At 39.4% G+C, this 21,458-nt stretch overlaps 1 protein-coding gene across 12 annotated transcripts in view; it reads left to right on the top strand.

Annotated features, from left to right (window-relative positions):
• PRRC2C (proline rich coiled-coil 2C) overlaps positions 1–21,458 on the top strand; it is a 109,592-nt gene that overhangs the window by 45,948 nt on the left and 42,186 nt on the right. For all 12 annotated transcript variants that reach the window (XM_032161003.2, XM_032160996.2, XM_032160998.2 and 9 more), the window contains exons 12-18: positions 1,012–1,630; positions 4,097–4,266; positions 4,691–4,940; positions 5,914–6,124; positions 8,626–10,884; positions 13,878–14,086; positions 18,438–18,592. In XM_032161003.2, coding sequence (XP_032016894.1) covers positions 1,012–1,630; positions 4,097–4,266; positions 4,691–4,940; positions 5,914–6,124; positions 8,626–10,884; positions 13,878–14,086; positions 18,438–18,592 — 3,873 coding nt within the window. The remainder of the gene's footprint in view (positions 1–1,011; positions 1,631–4,096; positions 4,267–4,690; positions 4,941–5,913; positions 6,125–8,625; positions 10,885–13,877; positions 14,087–18,437; positions 18,593–21,458) is intronic.

Raw genomic sequence — 21,458 nt, 5'->3', positions numbered from 1 at the left:
TTTTATGTAAATTTTACTTTTATGAAGTGAGTTGTATAAATTAGGTACCTATATATTTGGTTTTTCAGCTTATCTCTGAGCTGTGAAGAAACTCAGCAGAAGAGAGGTGAAGTAATTTGCATATGATGGCACTATTAGTAAATGGTAGTCTGCATTCATTTAAAAAGATATTCAGTCAAGTGTTTTCATTGTATCATTGTTTAATCTTTTTGTAAGCATTCCAGCTGGGTTACATATGGCTCTTAAGATTTCTTCACCCTAGTAGCTTTTAAAATCAATATGTTAAAAAAATTTTTTTAATTACTTTTATTGTTTTTGCATAGTTGCAAGCAGTGATTTTAAAGCCTGTCATTGTTTTATAACACATTAATGAAAATTTAGTCATTGAAACTTGGATCTTTCAGATGATCCTCCCATTCTCCACTCTGGGTTCTAGATCTTTCAGTCTAAAGATAGAACTTTTCTTCACCCAGACTAATTTGTAGGAATTTCTTCTCCTTTGGGGTATCATTACAGCACTGACTCTGTCTTTTTCACTTTGCCTCTTTGGCTCTGTGCTTTTTACCTGTAGCTGTACCTTAATTTTCTCAGGGCTCACATGCCATCATTTTGGATATTTAATACCTTCATTTCTCTCCCTTAGACATTCCAGCTCTGGCAGCTGCTTCTAAAGTATTCATGCTAAATTTCATTTGTCTCTAAATTTAGATTTTGAGATTCACTGTTGTGCTTCTAGTTTTATTCAACAAATACTGAATGAGCAACAATGTCTGGCACAATAAATAGGTACATACTCAGTAAACATTGGACCGCTGGATTAATTATTCTGGTCTTAGTTTGGTGAATTATCTAGATGTAATATATTTCCCGTCTTATGTGTTTTCATTTTAATGTGTATGTTCATCAGAGAAATTTCTGATATTTTTGTGGGGTTTTTCCTTCTCCATGCCTGATACCCAGTGTTAGTCAGAAATAGAGTTGTCATACTCATCTTATATCTTAATGTTTCAGCATCCACCTCCAGATCGACAGGCAGTACCTGGAAGACCAGGCCCCTTTCCCTCCAAGCAGCAAGTAGCTGATGAAGATGAAATATGGAAGCAAAGACGAAGACAACAATCAGAAATTTCTGCAGCAGTAGAACGTGCTCGTAAACGGCGTGAAGAGGAAGAGCGAAGAATGGAAGAACAAAGGAAGGCAGCTTGTGCAGAGAAACTGAAACGATTGGATGAGAAGCTTGGCATCCTGGAAAAACAACCATCTCCAGAGGAAATTAGGGAAAGGGAGCGAGAAAAAGAACGGGAGCGTGAGAAAGAACTTGAAAAAGAACAAGAACAGGAGCGAGAGAAGGAGAGGGAAAAAGAGAGGGAGAGACAGCAGGAAAAGGAGAAAGAGCTGGAGAAGGAGCAGGAAAAACAAAGAGAAATGGAGAAAGAAAGAAAGCAAGAAAAAGAAAAAGAACTAGAACGGCAGAAAGAAAAGGAAAAAGAACTACAAAAGATGAAAGAACAAGAAAAGGAATGTGAGCTGGAGAAGGAAAGGGAGAAATTAGAGGAGAAAATTGAACCCAGAGAACCTAATTTAGAGCCCATGGTAGAAAAACAAGAAAATGAAAACAACTGTAATAAAGGTTTGATAGTCTTCTTCATTCTCTTTTATAAATTTTACAAAGAGCTTTATGTTGGTTACAGTTTGGGGTTTGTATATTTTAAATATATGTAATCAAAATAAAAGTGATTGTTTTATGATAGCATTTCCAGTACAACATACGGGCTAGAGCCATGTTTTCTAATTCTGTATATGAACAGACGTCCCTGAAGTGTTCCTCAGTTACTAGATGAGCTTCATTTCTGTTTTATCTGCAGAATTGTATTGGCTTCATAGTCACATATACTGATTCTTCCCCCTGCTTTTTTCTGACTCCAAGACATTTAACTAAACAAAATCTTATTTGTTCACATGCATTAATACCTCTAAAACTGAACTGGCATAGAGCTTAATGAGTATGTTGGATTATCATAATTAAATGACTGCACCTAGTTCATAATTTCAGGTTTGCTGTTTAATCAGTTTAAACATGCAAGCTTCCATGGTGTAGTTGATATGCTATTAAACTGTAATTTCCTGGAGTAATTATACTTTAAAATAAAATTCTTTTTCTAGATCTAATCAACTTTTTTGTTCTTCTCCGAGTTGGCTTGTAGACTGATTAATGGCATTCAAATATAGTATAAAGCCTTGGCAAAGTTAAAGTGCAGGGTTTTCATTTTTTGTTGTTGTGGTGGTGGTGGTTGTTTTTGAGACAGAGTCTCGCTCTGTCTCCAGGCTGGAGTGCAGTGGTGGAATCTCAGCTCACTGCAAACTCCGCCTCCCGGGTTCAAGCGATTCTCCTGCCCCAGCCTCCCGAGTAGCTGGGGCTACAGGCACGTGCCACCACATCCAGCTAATTTTTGTATTTTTAGTAGAGACGGGGTTTTGCCATGTTGGCCGGGATAGTCTCAATCTCTTGACCTCGTGATCCGCCTGCCTCGGCCTCCCAAAGCACTGGGATTATAGACGTGAGCCACTGCGCCCGGCCTAAAGTTTAGCTTTAATGAACGACTTGAATTAAAATAGAAATGCAGTTTTATTTCAATGTATTTTCTGATGTGGAAATATTGTAAGTTTTCTAACCTGATGTCTCATGCTCTTTTCTACAAGGCACTGCTGCTTAAAATAATAAGAATGTGTTTTTAAAAATAAAGTTTTTATTTATATGCAGGGTTACCTTCACACTTGGCTCTTAATGTAACTATAAAAGAGTATGAGTATTTTATCTTTAATTTTTTTTATGAAATAAGGCCTGCGTGGATCATTTGTTAAGACTCTAAGATTTCAGATATTTTTCATATTAATCAATCTAGAGAGACTTTGCTATTGAATAGTGGGCTTATATTACATAAGTACTTATGAAGATTGCTCATAACACCAAAATAGTGAAATAAAGTGTTCACAAGAGAAAGGAAAACATTATCATAGTTTAGTAAGTTTTATTTGTGCTTTTATTTTCATTCACATTTTATATATTCTCTCTCATGGCAATTTAATTTTAGCTTGGTTTATCAGTGAGATGTACCCATGTGATTTTTTTCCCCCTCAATTCTGATACTAGACACATACAATTTTTTTGTTTGTTTTAATGCTCTCCGAGATGTTCTCAAGACACACGTGATTTTAAAGTCAGTGGCTATGTGGCTCTTTTTCCTCCAGTGTATTATTTTCCATTCTTATTTTGTTTTATTTTTTTTTTGCTGTGTTGCCCAGGCTGGTCTCAAACTCCCGGGCTAAAGTGATCCTCTCACCTCAGCCTCCTTAGTAACTGTTATTACAGTCATGCACCACCATGACCTGCTCACTCTTTTACAACATTCTTAATATTGAATGTAATCCAAGCAATAAAAATGTTATTTGTGATTCTTAACAGCATGCTTTTACATTGGGAGATAAACTTCCATTTTAAATTCATTACTAGTCATTTGAGAAAAGAATTTGTAACAAGCATGGTTTTGTAATTGTGACAAATGACATTCTAGAATGAATTATGTTTGAAGATAACTGGTGATCACTCTGTTGTCTTCAGACCTAAACTCATTAGTTTTCCTTACAGATAATAGTCCCTTTATCCAATAAATAACTAAATAAACCAACATGCTCTCTTTTTAAGTATTTATAGGCCATTTGTGTTTTCATGTAGATTTTAATGAACCACCAGTAAATACTGACAATTACATTGATGTTTATTGAAACAAATAAAAAATATGTAGAGTTGGAAATGTTTCATTATTTAAAAAAAAATCAAACGTAGATTTTATATGACGAAGCATTTGGATCTCTGCTCTCCATCTCTAAGAATGCAGCTTTTAGGAAATCTAAGGTTTTGATAATCTAATGTTACCTCATTGATAACTACCAATGTTAAAGTAGAAAATAATGTTTTAGAGTGTTGAGGATATTTTCTTCCTCATTAACTTTTATTATACCTCAGTCTGTGTAAAAATCCTGTGTTTGATAAGTGTCACAGATGAATACTATTACCTTTCACCTTTTCTTTGAGCAGAGGAGGAACCCGTTTTCACTAGACAAGACAGCAATCGTAGTGAAAAGGAAGCCACACCAGTGGTGCATGAAACAGAACCTGAATCAGGGTCTCAACCTCGGCCGGCTGTATTATCTGGCTATTTCAAACAGTTTCAGAAGTCTTTACCTCCACGATTCCAGCGGCAGCAGGTAATGATAAAAATATTTTATCATATATGTGTGATTGAGATGGTTTATTATGCAACAGTGTGGGAAATTAGACATAAAACTTATAATACGTAAAGCACACAAAGTTCCCTTGAAATTATTTTTCCTCGTAAATAAAAGTTAACGTGGGTTTTACCTTGACCTTCTGTGTTGTTCCTTTTGATCTTCTGCCTCATTTATAGACACCATCTTCCATTTCTAGGAGATAGATTATATAGTGCTTGAGTATAAGGTAAAATGTTATAGTTCATGTTTCAGTTTTTTGTCTTGCCAACTCTAACTGTTAAATATCTTTTGAACTCTTCCTTCAAGGATTCAAAACAGGCCATTATTTTGTGATATGATTGATTATATTAATTTGTCATGTGGAACTAAAATCTCAAGATATGGGATCTTACTTTTTCAGGAACAGATGAAACAGCAGCAGTGGCAGCAGCAGCAACAGCAAGGTGTACTTCCACAGACTGTTCCTTCACAACCATCCAGTAGTACTGTCCCTCCTCCACCACACAGACCTCTTTATCAGCCTATGCAGCCTCATCCTCAGCATTTGGCTTCTATGGGTTTTGATCCAAGGTGGCTCATGATGCAGTCCTACATGGATCCTCGAATGATGTCAGGAAGACCTGCTATGGATATTCCACCCATTCATCCTGGTCAGTTGAATTTGCATTTATAGTTTTACAGGATCAAAATTTTTTTTCCCCTGCTTTTAGTTTCAGTTCCTTTGAGAGTTGTAATCTAGGAAAAACTTAAACCTCCAGATTTTTAATCAAAATGGTGTAACTTTCAGCATCGAGTAATTAAATATCTGACACTCACATTACTTATGTGGCAAGAAAAAAATACTAGTTCATTTCTGTTTTGTAAGTATTATTTAAAACTTCAGATGGAAATAATTATGTCTTATTAACAGTATCTGTTATTGGCTACATTGATTTTCTTGTTTAAAGTGTTTTCAGCATTTGAATTTTGTCCGTGTGTTATATATATTCCTTTTCAAGTTCCTCTTCCATCATTTACCAACCTAACACTTGAATTTCCCTTTAGGTTAGGGGGAAAAAAAGAGTGAATTAGCAGTCTTTTATGGAATCCATCAGAATAAATCAAGATAATCTATTACCAAAATGTTACAGAGGAAAATTTAGGGATGATAAGCTGATCACAAATCATGTTTTGATTTTTACATTTATACTGGTATTTGGAAACTTAAGTGGCATATTGTGTAGAATATTGACCAACTAAGGTAGGTTAATGGAATTTAGGAAAGAATTTTCTCTGAAAGTTATCATGGTATAATTTTCATGATGTTCGTATTGACATCCAGAGTCACAATACTTGCTGTCTGATTTTTATATGCATAATATTTTCTTTCTTTTGAAGTAAAACAGGCTGCTATTGTGATTTTGCTTATTTTGCTTCCTCAGTTCTTAAACAGCAGTAATAAAATTTCATTCACAGAACAACCCTTACATAATTTCCACCAATCTTTTACTCAGGAAAAAAAAATGCTTTTAATATGGAGAATTCCACGTAACAATTAATAATCTGTATTCTATGTCTATCATGGTTTTGTTTCGTTCATTTTTCAAAATCCTCATTTCACCTTTTTCTGAACTTTTGTTACAGGAATGATTCCTCCTAAACCATTAATGAGAAGAGACCAGATGGAAGGGTCACCGAACAGTTCTGAGTCATTTGAGCATATAGCTCGATCTGCAAGAGATCACGCAATTTCCCTTTCTGAGCCTCGTATGCTGTGGGGGTCAGATCCCTATCCTCATGCTGAGCCTCAACAAGCAACTACTCCCAAAGCAACAGAAGAACCTGAGGATGTAAGGTAATAAATTATTTCAATTTAATAGACTATACAGAATATTTTGGTAAAAGGAAAACTGTGTAGTGTTTCGGAAGATTATTCCAGTTTAGGACTGAAGCATACATCTGGTTTCCTTCTATTTAATTTAGCATGCTACACTTACTCTTTGGACATATTCTCTGTATTCATTAGGGCATTTTGTAACCTGGTTCTGTACTCAATTGTATGCTGTAATTTAGTATTAATTGTTGAAATTGGTAGGTTATTTTTTGAGATAGGAACTTGCTCTGTTACTCAGGCTGGAGTGCAGTGGTACGATCTCAGCTCACTGCAGCCTTCACCTCCCAGGCTCAAGTGATCGGCTTGCCTCAGCTTCCTGAGTAGCTGGGACTACATGCGTTCACCACCACACCCTGCTAATCTTTGTGGGGTTTTTTTGTTTTGTTTTGTTTTGGTTTTTTTTTTTTTTCTTTTTTTTTGAGACAGAGTCTTGCTCTGTCTCCCAGGCTGGAGTGCAGTGGCGCGATCTTGGCTCACTGCAAGCTCTGCCTCCCGGGTTCACGCCATTCTCCTGCCTCAGCCTCCTGAGTAGCTGGGACTACAGGCGCCCACCACCACGCCCGGCTAATTTTTTGGATTTTTAATAGAGACGGGGTTTCATCGTGTTAGCCAGGATGGTCTCGATCTCCTGACCTTGTGATAATCTTTGTATTTTTTATAGAGATGGGGTTTTGCCATGTTGCCCAGGCTTGTCTTGAACTCCTGGGCTCAAGCAGTCTGACTGCCTTGACCTCCCAAAGTGCTGGGATTACAGACGTGAGCCATCGTGTGCAGCCACTTGGGATGTCTTTATTGTAGAGTAGGTGTGAAGAAATTTAAGTGTATCTACAATGCTTATATAATATAGCTAGATGTAATTTCTCCATTAGTGAGATGTTTCTTTTTAACAGTATTTTAGGGAACATTTTTAAGGCCAAGATGAGGACAAATACAATAATACAAAGTTAACTTTGAAATGGCGCACAGTTGGTGATGACTGTAATAATTTATAGCCATACAGTTAGAACTTCCTGCCCTTTTATGGGGCATATTTTTTTGGTAATGTTTTATAATGTTTTATAATTATTTGTAATTAATTGGGACAGATAAGCTTACTCAAGTGTACTCTTTCATTCTAGGTGGAAATTACTGGTCTTGATGGATTAGAAATTCACATCAGCATGGTCTTAACTTTGTTTTTCCTTAAGGAATAAACTTCATTTATTTATTTCTATTTTTTATTTTTATTTTTTGAGAAGGGTCTCGCTCTGTCAGCCAGGCTGGAATGCAGTGATGCAATCACAGCTCACTGCAGCCTTGACCTCCCAGGCTTAGGTGATCCTCCCACCTCAGCCTCCTGAGTAGCAGGAGTACCAGGCATGCAGTACCATACCTGGCTAATTTTTGTATTTTTTGTAGAGACAGGGTTTTTCATGTTGCCCTGGCTGGTCTCAAACTCCTGAGGCCCAAGTGATCCTCCTGCCTCCCAGAGTGCAAGGATTACAGGCATGAGCCACCGCTCCAGGCCCATTTTTTGAAATGGAGTTTTACTCTTGTTGCCCAGGCTGGAGTGCAGTGGCGCCATCTCAGCTCACTGCAACCTCCACCTCCCGGGTTCAAGCGATTCTCCTGCCTCAGCCTCCCCTAGTAGCTGGGATTACAGGCATGTGCCACCACGCCCAGCTGATTTTGTATTTTTAGTAGAGACAGGGTTTCTCCATGTTGGTCAGGCTGGTCTCGAACTCCCGACCTCAGGTGATCCGCCCTCTTCGGCCTCCCAAAGTGAGGATTGGCATTAAAGTGAGGATTGGCATTACAGGTGTGAGCCACTGCACCCGGCCCTATTTATTTTTAATTGTGGCAGAAACCACTTAGAACATTAGATATATCCTCTTAACAAAAATTTAATCATATAGTACCATGTAGTTAACTGTAAGCACAATGTTATACAGCAAATCTCCAGAACTTTTTTTATCTTGCATGACTGAAACTTTATACCTATTTCCTATTTTTACCTTTACCTGTATTTCCTATATTATACCTATACCTATATTTCCTATTTCCCCCTACTCCTAGCCCCTGGCAGCCACCATTGTGGTTTCTGCTTTGATGAGGTTGATTACTTCATGTTCCTCATGTAAGATGTTTGTCCTGACTGACTGACTTCACTGAAGCATAACGTCCTCAGGGTTTATCCATGTTGTAGCATATGACACTATTTCCTTCTTTTTTATCCCTGAATAATATTCTATTGTATGTGTATACCACATTTTCTTTATCCATTCAGCTATTGGATATTTAGGCTGTTTCCACCTCTTGGCTATTGTGAGTAATTCTCCTCTAAACTTTTTATATAGCGAGAGAAAGATTCTCATTATGGTTAAGAGTCATTGCTTTCTGTTTTAGAGGGATTATTTTGCTATATACTTACACATGGGAAAGATTGCTTTGTTGGTTATACCTTTGAATTCTTATCATCATAGGTCTGAAGCTGCGTTGGACCAAGAACAGATTACTGCTGCTTTTTCTGTAGAACATAATCAGTTAGAGGCTCATCCAAAGGCAGACTTTGTCAGAGAATCAAGTGAGGCAGAAGTACAAAAGTTTTTAAGCAGATCTGTGGAAGATGTTAGACCTCACCATACTGATGCAAATAATCAATCTGCTTGTTTTGAAGCACCTGATCAAAAGACCTTATCCACTCCTCAAGAGGAGCGGATTTCAGCTGTAGAAAGTCAGCCTTCCCGGAAAAGAAGTGTTTCCCATGGATCTAACCATATGCAAAAACCAGACGAGCAGAGAAGTGAAACATCTGCAGGCATTCCTAAAGTAACCAGCAGATGCATTGATTCAAAAGAACCAACAGAAAGGCCAGAGGAGAAACCAAAAAAGGAAGGTTTTATACGATCTTCTGAAGGACCAAAACCTGAAAAAGTATATAAATCTAAATCAGAAACTCGTTGGGGCCCACGACCAAGCTCCAACAGAAGGGAAGAAGGTAATGATAGACCTGTGAGAAGATCAGGTCCCATTAAAAAACCTGTGCTTAGAGATATGAAAGAGGAACGGGAACAGAGGAAGGAGAAAGAAGGAGAAAAGACTGAAAAGGTCACTGAAAAAGTAGTTGTAAAGCCTGAAAAGACGGAAAAGAAGGATCTTCCTCCTCCCCCACCACCGCCTCAGCCACCAGCACCGATTCAGCCACAGTCAGTTCCACCACCAATTCAACCAGAAGCAGAGAAATTTCCTTCAACAGAAACTGCAACTTTGGCTCAAAAACCATCTCAGGATACTGAGAAGTCTCTGGAACCTGTGAGTACTGTTCAGGTAGAGCCTGCAGTTAAGACTGTAAACCAACAGACTGTGGCAGCACCAATAGTCAAAGAAGAAAAACAACCTGAGAAAGTCATCAGCAGAGACCTTGTTATAGAGAGGCCCCGACCAGATTCAAGACCAGCGGTTAAAAAAGAATCAACTTTGCCTCCCAGGACCTACTGGAAAGAAGCTAGAGATAGAGATTGGTTTCCAGATCAAGGATACAGAGGTCGAGGCCGAGGTGAATATTACTCCAGAGGTCGAAGCTATAGAGGTTCTTATGGAGGGCGTGGCAGGGGTGGTAGGGGACACACTCGAGATTATCCTCAGTATAGAGACAATAAGCCAAGAGCAGAGCATATACCCTCAGGGCCTCTCAGACAGCGAGAAGAAAGTGAAACACGGAGTGAGAGCTCTGATTTTGAAGTTGTCCCCAAAAGAAGACGACAGCGGGGTTCAGAGACTGACACAGACAGTGAAATTCATGAAAGTGCAAGTGACAAGGACAGTTTAAGTAAAGGCAAACTTCCCAAAAGAGAGGAACGGCCTGAAAACAAAAAACCTGTAAAGCCTCAATCTTCTTTCAAGCCTGATAATCATGTTCGAATAGATAATAGACTGCTAGAAAAGCCTTATGTAAGGGATGACGATAAAGCTAAACCAGGCTTTCTTCCTAAAGGAGAGCCTACAAGGAGAGGCAGAGGGGGAACATTCAGGCGTGGTGGAAGGGATCCTGGAGGCCGTCCATCACGCCCTTCCACTTTACGAAGACCAGCTTATCGGGACAATCAGTGGAACCCAAGGCAGTCAGAAGTTCCTAAACCAGAAGATGGAGAGCCGCCAAGAAGACATGAGCAGTTTATTCCTATAGCAGCAGATAAACGACCTCCAAAATTTGAGCGAAAATTTGACCCAGCTAGAGAAAGGCCTCGAAGGCAGCGTCCTACCCGACCACCAAGGCAAGACAAGCCACCTCGATTTAGACGGCTAAGAGAGAGGGAGGCTGCTTCAAAATCAAATGAGGTGGTAGCAGTGCCTACAAATGGCACAGTTAATAATGTGGCTCAAGAACCAGTTAATACTCTTGGGGATATTTCGGGGACTAAGACACCAGATTTATCTAATCAGAACTCTTCAGATCAGGCAAATGAAGAATGGGAAACAGCTTCTGAAAGCAGTGATTTCAATGAGAGGCGAGAGAGGGATGAAAAAAAAAATGCTGACTTGAATGCACAAACGGTTGTAAAGGTTGGAGAGAATGTTTTACCTCCAAAGAGGGAAATTGCAAAGAGAAGTTTTTCTAGTCAGAGACCAGTAGATCGTCAAAATCGACGTGGCAACAATGGTCCGCCCAAATCAGGAAGGAATTTCTCGGGTCCTAGAAATGAAAGGAGAAGTGGCCCACCATCAAAAAGTGGGAAGAGAGGGTGAGTACTTTGTTTTAAGTATAGTTGCTTTTGCACCTTTAAAGAAGCTAAAAGTAGAGTTCTTGGTTGAATTATGCAAAGAGCCAGTCTAGATAAAGGACCAAAAAACATTGTTCTTCCCAAATGCTTTATTCTCTGTTCTCAAAGTGTAAGGGTGCTTAAGGAAGAGAGGTTAAGGTGTCTTAGGAGTCTTTGCCTGCTATGTTACATTTTCCAGAAGAGTCCTCTTGGAAACTTATAGCTTTGGGAAAATGTACGCATCTAGGGAGGGACATGTACTGTGTCCTTATTTGGTAAGTTATCTGATGAGTAGCCCTCCCTTCTTTCTCAGTTTTTCCTCATAAACCTCTAATGCTACACAGGTGTCCTCTGAGATTTAAATTAATATTATAACCATATACTTTGTCACTCGAGAGAGAGGCCCAGAAAACAAATCCCTGTTCTACTACCAAGGACCACAATAACATAATTGCCATGGCAATGGATTTTTTAAAAAAAATAATTTTTCTCAAGTAAGCTAAACTTGGCCTGTTTTTTTGTTGTTTTTGAGATGGAGTCTCACCTTGTCGCCCAGGCTGGAGTGCAGTGGCGCGATCTCGGCTCACTGCAAGCTCCACCTCCGGGGTTCATGCCATTCTCCTGCCTCAGCCTCCCGAGTAGCTGGGACTACAGGTGCCCGCCACCACACCTGGCTAATTTTTTGTATTTTTAGTAGAGACGGGGTTTCACTGTGTTAGCCAAGATGGTCTCGATATCCTGACCTCGTGATCCGCCCGCCTGCACCTATCGCTTGGCCTGTTTTTTTAAGTATTCAGATGTTGGGCCGGGCGCGGTGGCTCACACCTGTAATCCCAGCATTTTGGGAGGTTATAGTAAGCTAGTATCGATTTATTTAGTGTTAGAAAGCATTATAAAGTAGCAGTTAAGATTCAGAATGCCTAGGTTCAAATCTTGGCTCTAGTACTTTCTAGTTGCTTCCCCTTTGCTTCCTCACCAGTAAAATGGGGAGAAAATAATAGCACTTAATGTGTGAAGATACTAAGATGATACTTTTGATGCACTTAATACCTGGTATATAGTAAGTAATCATTATTATGTGTGCCCTGCTTTTAGAGCAACTGCCAGGTTTGCAGCCTGAGCTGATAAGAATTTAACAATTTATTTGGACTGTATGGTATTAATCTGAGTTCGTTAGTTTTACATATTTAGCACTTCAGGTTACTATACTCGTAAGGTATATTTGTCTATTTTCTGTTGATATAACTAAATACGTGAGACTTGGTAATTTATAAAGAAAAATGTATTTCTTGCAAATCTGTTGGCTGCAAAGTCCCAGGTTGAGGGGGTGACATCTCATGAGGGCCTTGTTGGTAGAGACTCTGCAGAGTCCCAAGGCAGCATGCCTATCACATGGTGAGGGGGCTCACAAGAGATGGCACAACTGGCTTTTATAACAGACCCATTCATGATAACTAACCAACTCCCTTGATAACCCATTCATTAACCTGTTAAGGATCAATCCATTCAGAAGGGCAGAGCCCTCATGACATAATCACCTCCCAAAGTTCTCACCTCTCACCACTGCTGCATTGCCATTAGGGACCAAGTTTCCAACACATGAACTTTTTTTTTTTTAATGAGGGGCGGGTGAGGGATGGAGTCTCACTCTGTCACCCAGGCTGGAGTGCAGTGGCGCAATCTCTGCTCACTGCAACCTCCACCCCCCTGGGTTCAAGCATTTCTCCTGGCTCAGCCTCTCTAGTAGCTGGCATTACAGGCGTACGCTACCATGCCCGGCTAATTTTTGTATTTTTAGAAGAGGCGGGGTTTCGCCATGTTTGCCAGGCTGGTCTCGAACTCCTGACCTCAGGTGATCTGCCCACCTCAGCCTCCCAAAGTGCCAGGATTACAGGCGTGAGCCACCGCATGTGGCCCAACACATGAACTTTTGAGGGATACGTTCAAATTACAGCATTAGAGAAAACCTTCTTGCTGTTCCAGATAATTTAGAAAAAGGAAATTTTTACTTGGAATTTGAACATTCCCTTAAAATTCCAAGAGAATCGGGATAACCAAAATAAACAGAATAGTTCATTTCCTGTAACCAAACTATTAGGATTTTAAGTAACAATACTCAGGGAAACTTTTGATAAGATTTTTGTGCTATGTAAATCTCAACTATGTAGCAAGATTTTTGTGCCACATAGATAGCAACAACTTTGAACCTGTAGAAATGGCAGTGACGATTATAATTAAATGTTTTTTATAAGAGCATCATGGAAGAAATGAACTCATTCTTAAAATGTTTCAGGTTATGGCCAGGGACCTGGTAAGCTTTTATCTTGAGTAATACTATAGGCTAAGATGAAAATGAGTTAGTAAACCCATTTCCCATGATCATTTTCACTTGGAAATTTAAAAAAATCAACCTGAAATTGTTCTTTTAGGAAATAAGAACTATTAAGAACTGTAGGGGATACATTTGGTTTGTGAAGTGAATTATTTCCATATTAAGTTTTTTTAAATAATTATTATCAATGTGTAAATCTGATTACATTTTTTTTTAAATGTACATAGTTGTAAATATAGAATGCTTTTTAAAAATTTTTGTTTTCATATGCTGCCCACTTTTGGAGAGCATCCATTTGTGAATACTTTGAACTTGCTTGGATCACAGAAATTTTCTGCTATAAACAGCATTAATTAGCTCATAATGTGATAGACAAATAGACTCTAAGAACTTCTGGTATAATTAAAATTCTAGAATTTAATTGCTGGAAAGAACTCTAGGGAGCTAGTCTACTTTCTTGGGAAACCCGGTTTTAGTAAGGTTGTACTGAACAAAAGTCACTAATGCTTGTTTGGTTACAGTTAAGAGTTTTCTATCCCAACAGTGTTTCATCTTAGAATGAACTTTAGAAACTGCCAATAAGAGCATTTTTCTTTTGTTTGAATAGGTGGAAATAGTAATATCTCAAGTTATTCTTTTGTAGGCCATTTGATGACCAGCCTGCAGGCACAACTGGGGTTGACCTTGTCAATGGCAGCTCTGCACACCATCAGGAAGGAGTACCTAATGGTACAGGACAAAAGAACTCCAAAGATTCTACTGGGAAAAAAAGAGAAGACCCCAAACCAGGTCCTAAAAAACCAAAAGAGAAAGTGGATGCTCTATCACAGTTTGATCTCAACAATTATGCAAGTACGTCTTAGGTTTCTTTCATTTTATTTATTTATTTATTTATTTATTTATTTATTTATTACATTTTAAAATGTAGATGCCACAATTAAAGAAGTTTTCCAAGAAGGAAAGAGTTGGACATTCAAGATATACATAGTGGCTGTTTATGAAACACTAACTGATTGAACTTTAAAATAACTCCAGCTTTTAGTGTAGCCTTGAATGCTTAATAAAATTTTTGTTAAAAATAATCCAACAGCATTGCACTGTTCTTCCAAAAAAGAGGAAGAAAATTCAGTAACCACTCTACTTTGCCAGATTTGACAAAGCACAGAAATTTGATTCTTAGTTATATTGGTATAGATGTATTATTAAAAACAAAAGGAACTAAATGTTAAACTCAATGAATTATGTCCTTGGTAAAATTGGTGTCTAAGATATGGCAAATACAGAATAAATAATAGGATGAGAGGCAGTGTCACTGTGGATAAATAGGAAAGCCATGAAGTAATAGAGGATCAAATATGAAGGATAATACAAGCAACAAGGAAATATTAAATGAAGAAAAAACAGACAAGGAATATCTGTGTATACACATTTGTACATGTAAAATGTACTATTTGCCATTCATTTGGATGAAACTGGAAATACTGAATAAAATTGAGAGATTTACTAAGTTAAGACCAGATAGCTCAGATAGTAGTAATAATAGTAGTAATGGGAAAGTTGGGTTAGTTGCAGTTATTCTAGTATAAGATATATAGATGAGGTTTTTCTTTCATCTGCCTAATGGTTATTTGTACATATTAAGCCCTGATTTGAGCACAGCTCATGGACATTATTTTTTACCATTTGTTCTCAAAGTGTGGTCCCCACATCATCAACATTACCTGGAAATTTGTGAGCAATGCAAATTCTTCATTTGTTTGTTTGTTTTGAGACAGAGTCTTACTCTGTTGCCCAGGCTGGTGTGCAGTGATGCAATCTCGGCTCATTGCAACATCTGCATCCCAGACTTCAAGCGATTCCCCAGCCTCAGCTTCCCGAGTAGCTGGGACTACAAGCATGAGCCACCATGACCAGCTAATTTTTTTTTATTATTTTTATTTTTATTTTTTTGTAGAAATGGGTATTTGCCATGTTGTCCAGGCTGGTCTCGAACTCCTGAGCTTAAGCCATCCGCCCGCCTCGGCCTCCCAAAGTGCTGGGATTACGGGCATGAGCCACCATGCCCAGCCATAATATTGCTATATTAAGACATAATAGGCCCAGCGCAGTGGCTCGGGCCTGTCATTCCAGCACTTTGGAAGGCCAAGGTGGGCGGATCACCTGAGGTCGGGAGTTTGAGACCAGCCTGACCAACATGGAGAAACCTCGTCTCTAAAAATATAAAATTAGCTAGGCGTGGTGGTGCATGCCTGTAAAAACAAAACAAAACAAAAAAGACAGTAAAAACAGATAAAAGCTATATGTATTTCTGAAGTGGTGATAGAAATTAAGCTATTCATTTCAACTCATTAAAGTTATCTTTAAGAGTTAGTCATCTTTAGTTCTTTTTCCTGGTAACATTATTTTTAAGTAATATCTCTAACCTAAAGTGTTAACAAGAAGAGGACATTGGAAACTAAAAAGTAGTGTTCAAATTTTCCATAAACGCTACCTGTAGTTGGGTGAACTAAGGAAGTTGAAATAATAAGATAGGCTTTACGCACACACATTTTAGTGTAAGTGAAAAACTGAGATGAAGTTAGAATTATGATGAGGTCTTTCCATCAGTCTAAAGTAATGTGTGCATGACATCCTTTGAAATGTTTGACTCAGACCTTTCATTAAAATGAGAATATGCTTCATTTTACAGAGTTAATGATTTTTAAAAGGATTTTAAAAACAAGTAGAAGTGTCTTATAAATCAGAATCAACTGGGTTTTTTTCTTTTGAAATCAAGTTTCCTTTTTTTTTTTTTTTTTTTTTGAGACAGAGTCTCACTCTGTCCCCCAAGCTGGAATGCAGTGGCGTAATCGCAGCTCACTACAACCTCTGCCTCCCCGGTTCAAGTGATTCTCCTGCCTCAGCCTCCTTAATAGTTAGGATTACAGGCACATGCCACCATGCCAGCTAATTTTTTGTATTTTTAGTAGAGACTTTAGTGGAGGGTTTCACCATGTTGACCAGACTGCTCTCAAACTCCTGACTTCAAGTGATCCGCCCACCTTGGCCTCCCAAAGTGCCGGGATTAAAGGCATGAGCTACCGTGCCTGGCTGAAATCAAGTTTCTATTAGAAAAATGGAATAATGGCAATGTCTCGCCCTGTCATCCAAGCTGGAGTACAGTGGCATGATCTCGGCTCACTGCAGCCTCTGCCTCCCAGGTTCAAGCGATTCTCCTACCTCAACCTTCTGAATAGGTGGGACTACAGGCGCGCACCACTATTCCCAGGGTAATTTTTTGTATTTTTAGTAGAGAGAGGGTTTTACCATGTTGGCCAGGCTAGTCGCGAACTCCTGACCTCATGTTATCCGCCTTCCTCGGCCTCCCAAAGTGCTGGGATTACAGGTGTGAACCACCATGCCCAGCCAGTTTCTAAGGAGTGAAAGCCAGTATTCATTTTTCATTTCATCTCTCAGAATATGTTAATGCTAAGTTTTAACTATTTTAGAAGAAATGTTTGTAGATAGTTTCTCTGTGACCACTTCCCTGATCATACCTATGTTGCCATACCTAACAAGTATCACCTTCCCTTGTTGCTGTACCTAACAAGTTATCACCATCCTGAATTGTATACTTATCGTTTCCAAGAAAAATATTTTTATTGTATATGTAATTTCCAATTAAAACATATTGTATATTGTTTGAAAATTAAATAATTTCTTTAAATTGCTTTACTCTTTCTTGATACTTAGAGTTATTGTTCAGACATTATACCTATAAAAAAATTACATCACCTGAAGTAATTTAATTTTTCTTGGAAATATTATTTGATGGATTTATATTTCACATACTGACTGGGATATAGGGTAATTTTAAGATAGCCAAAATAATGGTTAGTTGGAAAATAAGTTGAAAAATGATCTTGAGTTGCATCACCTAGATGATTCTGGTATGTGTTCACCTATGCTATCTTACGTTCACACACAGCTTACACATTTATTTTAATTAATTAACTTATTCATTTATTTATTTATTGAGACAAGGTCTTACTCTCCCAGGCTGGAGTGCAGTGGCTTGATCTCAGCTCATTGCAGTCTCAACCACCCCAGCTGAAGTGATTCTCCTACCTTAGCCTCCCAAGTAGCTGGGACCACAGGCATGCGCCAGCTAATTTTTGCATTTTTTGTAGAGACAGGGTTTCACTGTGTTGCCCATAACATATATTTATTTTTAACAACTCCACACTGTAGACAAGGGTCTACATAAAACAGAGACATTAAGAGTCATAAGACCAGCTAAGCTGGTCGTCTTACCTTAAACAAATCAGTTTATTTCGTTTTTTAAAACATTATTTATTTGTATGTTTGTTTTTAAAGTAGAGACAGGGTCTCCCCATGTTGGCCTCAAATGATCCTCCCACTTCAGCCTCCCATTATGCTGATATTACAGGCATGTGCCACAGCACTAAGCCAATTTATTTCATTTTTTGAAAAGGAGAAATAATAGTAACAGCCACCTCTTAGAATGGTTAGATGCAAATGAGGTAGAATGCTTTGTAGATCTTTTAAAAGCACTATACAGATCTGAAGCTAAGAGATCGAGGTTAGGTCATAGGATAATTTTGATTTTTTTTCTTTTTTAAGGCGTTACTTCTATATTACTTAAGGAAAAGAAAAACGACCTATATTATTCAAAACAGGTATTTTTAGGATTTTTTTGGACAGAGTCGCACTCTGTCACCCAGGCTGGAATGCGGTGGCATGGTCTCGGCTCATTGCAACTTCCACCTCCCAGGTTCAAGTGATTCTTGTTCTTCAGCCTCCCGAGTATCTGGGACTACAGGTGTGTACCACCACACACATCTAATTTTTGTATATTTAGTAGAGACAGAGTTTTGCCATGTTGGCCAGGCTGCTCTCAAACTTCTGGCCTCAAGCAGTATACCCATCTGGGTCTCCAAAAGTGCTGGGATTACAGACGTGAGCCACTGCACCTGGCCAGTTTTAGGATTTTTATTTTTAACTTTTAAGTGTATGAAATCTTTTCAAATCTTTACAATGAATGGCCATGCGATAGGGTGGAAAATAGATTATACACTATAAGTTATAGGAACTAGGCCTTTGGCTAGTTTCTTTTTTTTTTTAAGTACTACTATACTAAACATTTTTATTAATTTTCATTTGAAAAACGGAAAATATCTTAAATCCTTTCCCACACCCACAGGTGTTGTTATAATTGATGATCATCCTGAAGTAACAGTAATTGAAGATCCGCAGTCAAATTTGAATGATGATGGTTTTACTGAAGTGGTATCCAAAAAACAACAAAAACGTTTACAGGATGAAGAACGGCGAAAGAAGGAAGAACAAGTCATACAGGTTTAAACCTTGTTTCAACTTGTTGCTAGTTGTCTAGATTTGTTGCCCAAAGTGTATCAGCAAATGTTCAAAGTTTTTATCTACTTGTCAAGGCTGTATTCATTCTTCAAGTGTTAAGAGTGACATCATCTTCCCAACTTTTAATCATTTTGACCGGAATCAAAGGAAATTTTAAATAAAATATAAGGACCGTAGCTCCTTATATTTTGACTTACAGCAAAGACGATCTTTTTTTTTTTTTTTAATACTGTAAGTTCTAGGGTACATGTGCACAACATGCAGGTTTGTTACATATGTATACATGTGCTATGTTGGTGTGCTGCACCCATTAACTCGTAATTTACACTACCTATTTCTCTTAATGCTATCCCTCCCCCTTACCCCAATCCCACAACAGGCCCAGGTGTGTGATGTTCCCCGCCCTGTGTTCAAGTGTTCTCGTGGTTCAGTTCCCACCTATGAGTGAGAACATGAGGTGTTTGGTTTTCTGTCCTTGCAATAGTTTGCTCAGAATGATGGTTTCTAGCTTCATCCATGTCCCTACAAAGGACATGAACTCATCCTTTTTTATGGCTGCATAGTATTCCATGGTGTATATGTGCCAAATTTTCTTAATCCAGTCTATCATTGATGGGCATTTGGGTTGGTTCCAAGTCTTTGCTATTGTGAATAGTGCCACAAGAAACATACATGTGCATGTGTCTTTATAGTAGCATGATTTATAATCCTTTGGGTATATACCCAGTAATGGGATGGCTGGGTCAAATGGTATTTCTAGTTCTAGATCCTTGAGGAATCTCCACACTGTCTTCCACAATGGTTGAACTAGTTTACAGTCCCACCAACAGTGTAAAACCGTTCCTGTTTCTCCACATCCTCTCCAGCGCCTGTTGTTTCCTGACTTTTTAATGATCGCCATTCTAACTGGTGTGAGATGGTATCTCATTGTGGTTTTGATTTGCATTTCTCTGATGGCCAGTGATGATGAGGATTGTTTTCATGTGTCTGTTGGCTGCATGTATGTCTTCTTTTGAGAAGTGTCTGTTCATATCCTTTGCCTACTTTTTGATGGGGTTGTTTGATTTTTTCTTGTAAATTTAAGTTCATTGTAGATTCTGGATATTAGCCCTTTGTCAGATGGGTAGATTGCAAAAATTTTCTCCCATTCTGTAGGTTGCCTGTTCGCTGTGATGGTAGTTTCTTTTGCTGTGCAGAAGCTCTTTAGTTTAATTAGATCCCATTTGTCAATTTTGGCTTTTGTTGCCATTGCGTTTGGTATTTTAGTCATGAAGTCCTTGCCCATGCCTATATCCTGAATGATATGGCCTAGGTTTTCTTCTAGGGTTTTTATGGTTTTAGGTCTAACATTTAAGTCTTTAATCCATGTTGAATTAATTTTTGTGTAAGGTGTAAGGAAGGGGTCCAGTTTCAGCCTTCTACATATGGCTAGCCAGTTTTCCCAGCATCATTTATTAAATAGGGAATCCTTTCCCATTGCTTGTTTTTGTCAGGTTTGCCAAAGATCAGATGGTTGTAGATGGGTGGTGTTATATCTGAGGCCTCTGTTCTGTTGCATTGGTCTGTATCTCTGTTTTGGTACCAGTACCATGCTGTTTTGGTTACTATAGCCTCGTAGTGTAGTTTGAAGTCAGTTAGCGTGATGCCTCCAGCTTTGTTCTTTTTGTTTAGGATTGTCTTGGCAATGCGGGCTCTTTTTTGGTTCCATATGAACTTTAAAGTAGTTTTTTCCAATTCTGTGAAGAAAGTCATTGGTCGTGTGTCCGGAATTGGTGGGTTCTTGGTCTTACTGACTTCAAGAATGAAGCTGCGGACCCTCGCAGTGAGTGTTACAGTTCTTAAAGGCGGCATGTCTGGAGTTTGTTCCTTCTGATGTTCGGATGTGTTTGGGATTTCTTCCTTCTGGTGGGTTCGTGGTCTCGCTGGCTCAGGAGTGAAGCTGCAGACCTTCGCAGTGAGTGTTACAGCTCTTAAGGCGGCGCATCTGGAGTTGTTCATTCCTCCCCGTGGGTTTGTGGTCTCACTGGCTTCAGGAGTGAAGCTGCAGACCTTCGCGGTGAATGTTACAGCTGATAAAGGTAGTGTGGACCCAAAGAGTGGGCAGCAGCAAGATTTATTGCAAAGAGCGAAAGAACAAAGCTTCCACAGTGTGGAAGGGGACCCAAGCAGGTTGCCACTGCTGGCTCGGGCAGCCTGCTTTTATTCTCTTATCTGGCCCCACCCACATCCTGCTGATTGGTAGAGCCGAGTGATCTGTTTTGACAGGGTGCTGATTGGTGCGTTTACAATCCCTGAGCTGGACATAAAGGTTCTCCAAGGCCCCACCAGAGTAGCTAGATACAGAGTGTCGATTGGTGCATTCACAAACCCTGAGCTAGACACAGGGTGCTGATTGGTGAGTTTACAAACCTTGAGCTAGATACAGAGTGCTGATTGGTGTATTTACAATCCCTGAGCTAGACATAAAGGTTCTCCACATGCCCACCAGACTCAGGAGCCCAGCTGGCTTCACCCAGTGGATCCCGCACTGGGGCTGCAGGTGGAGTTGCCTGCCAGTCCCGCGCCTGCGCCCGCACTCCATAGCCCTTGGGTGGTCGATGGGACTGGGTGCCATGGAGCAGGGGGCAGCGCTCGTCGGGGAGGCCTGGGCCGCACAGGAGCCCACGGAGGGGGTGGCAGGCTCAGGCATGGTGGGCTGCAGGTCCCGAGCCCTGCCCCGTGGGAAGGCAGCTAAGGCCCAGCGAGAAATCGAGCGCAGCGCTGGTGGGCCGGCACTGCTGGGGGACCCAGTACATCCTCCACAGCCGCTGGCCCGGGTGCTAAGACCCTCATTGCCTGGGGCCAGCAG

This window comes from Hylobates moloch, unplaced genomic scaffold, assembly GCF_009828535.3.
Source record: "Hylobates moloch isolate HMO894 unplaced genomic scaffold, HMol_V3 SCAFFOLD_8, whole genome shotgun sequence".
Classification (NCBI taxonomy): Eukaryota; Metazoa; Chordata; class Mammalia; order Primates; family Hylobatidae; genus Hylobates; species Hylobates moloch.
Note: the sequence above shows the minus strand (reverse complement) of the source record. Positions and strands in the feature narration are given on the sequence as shown.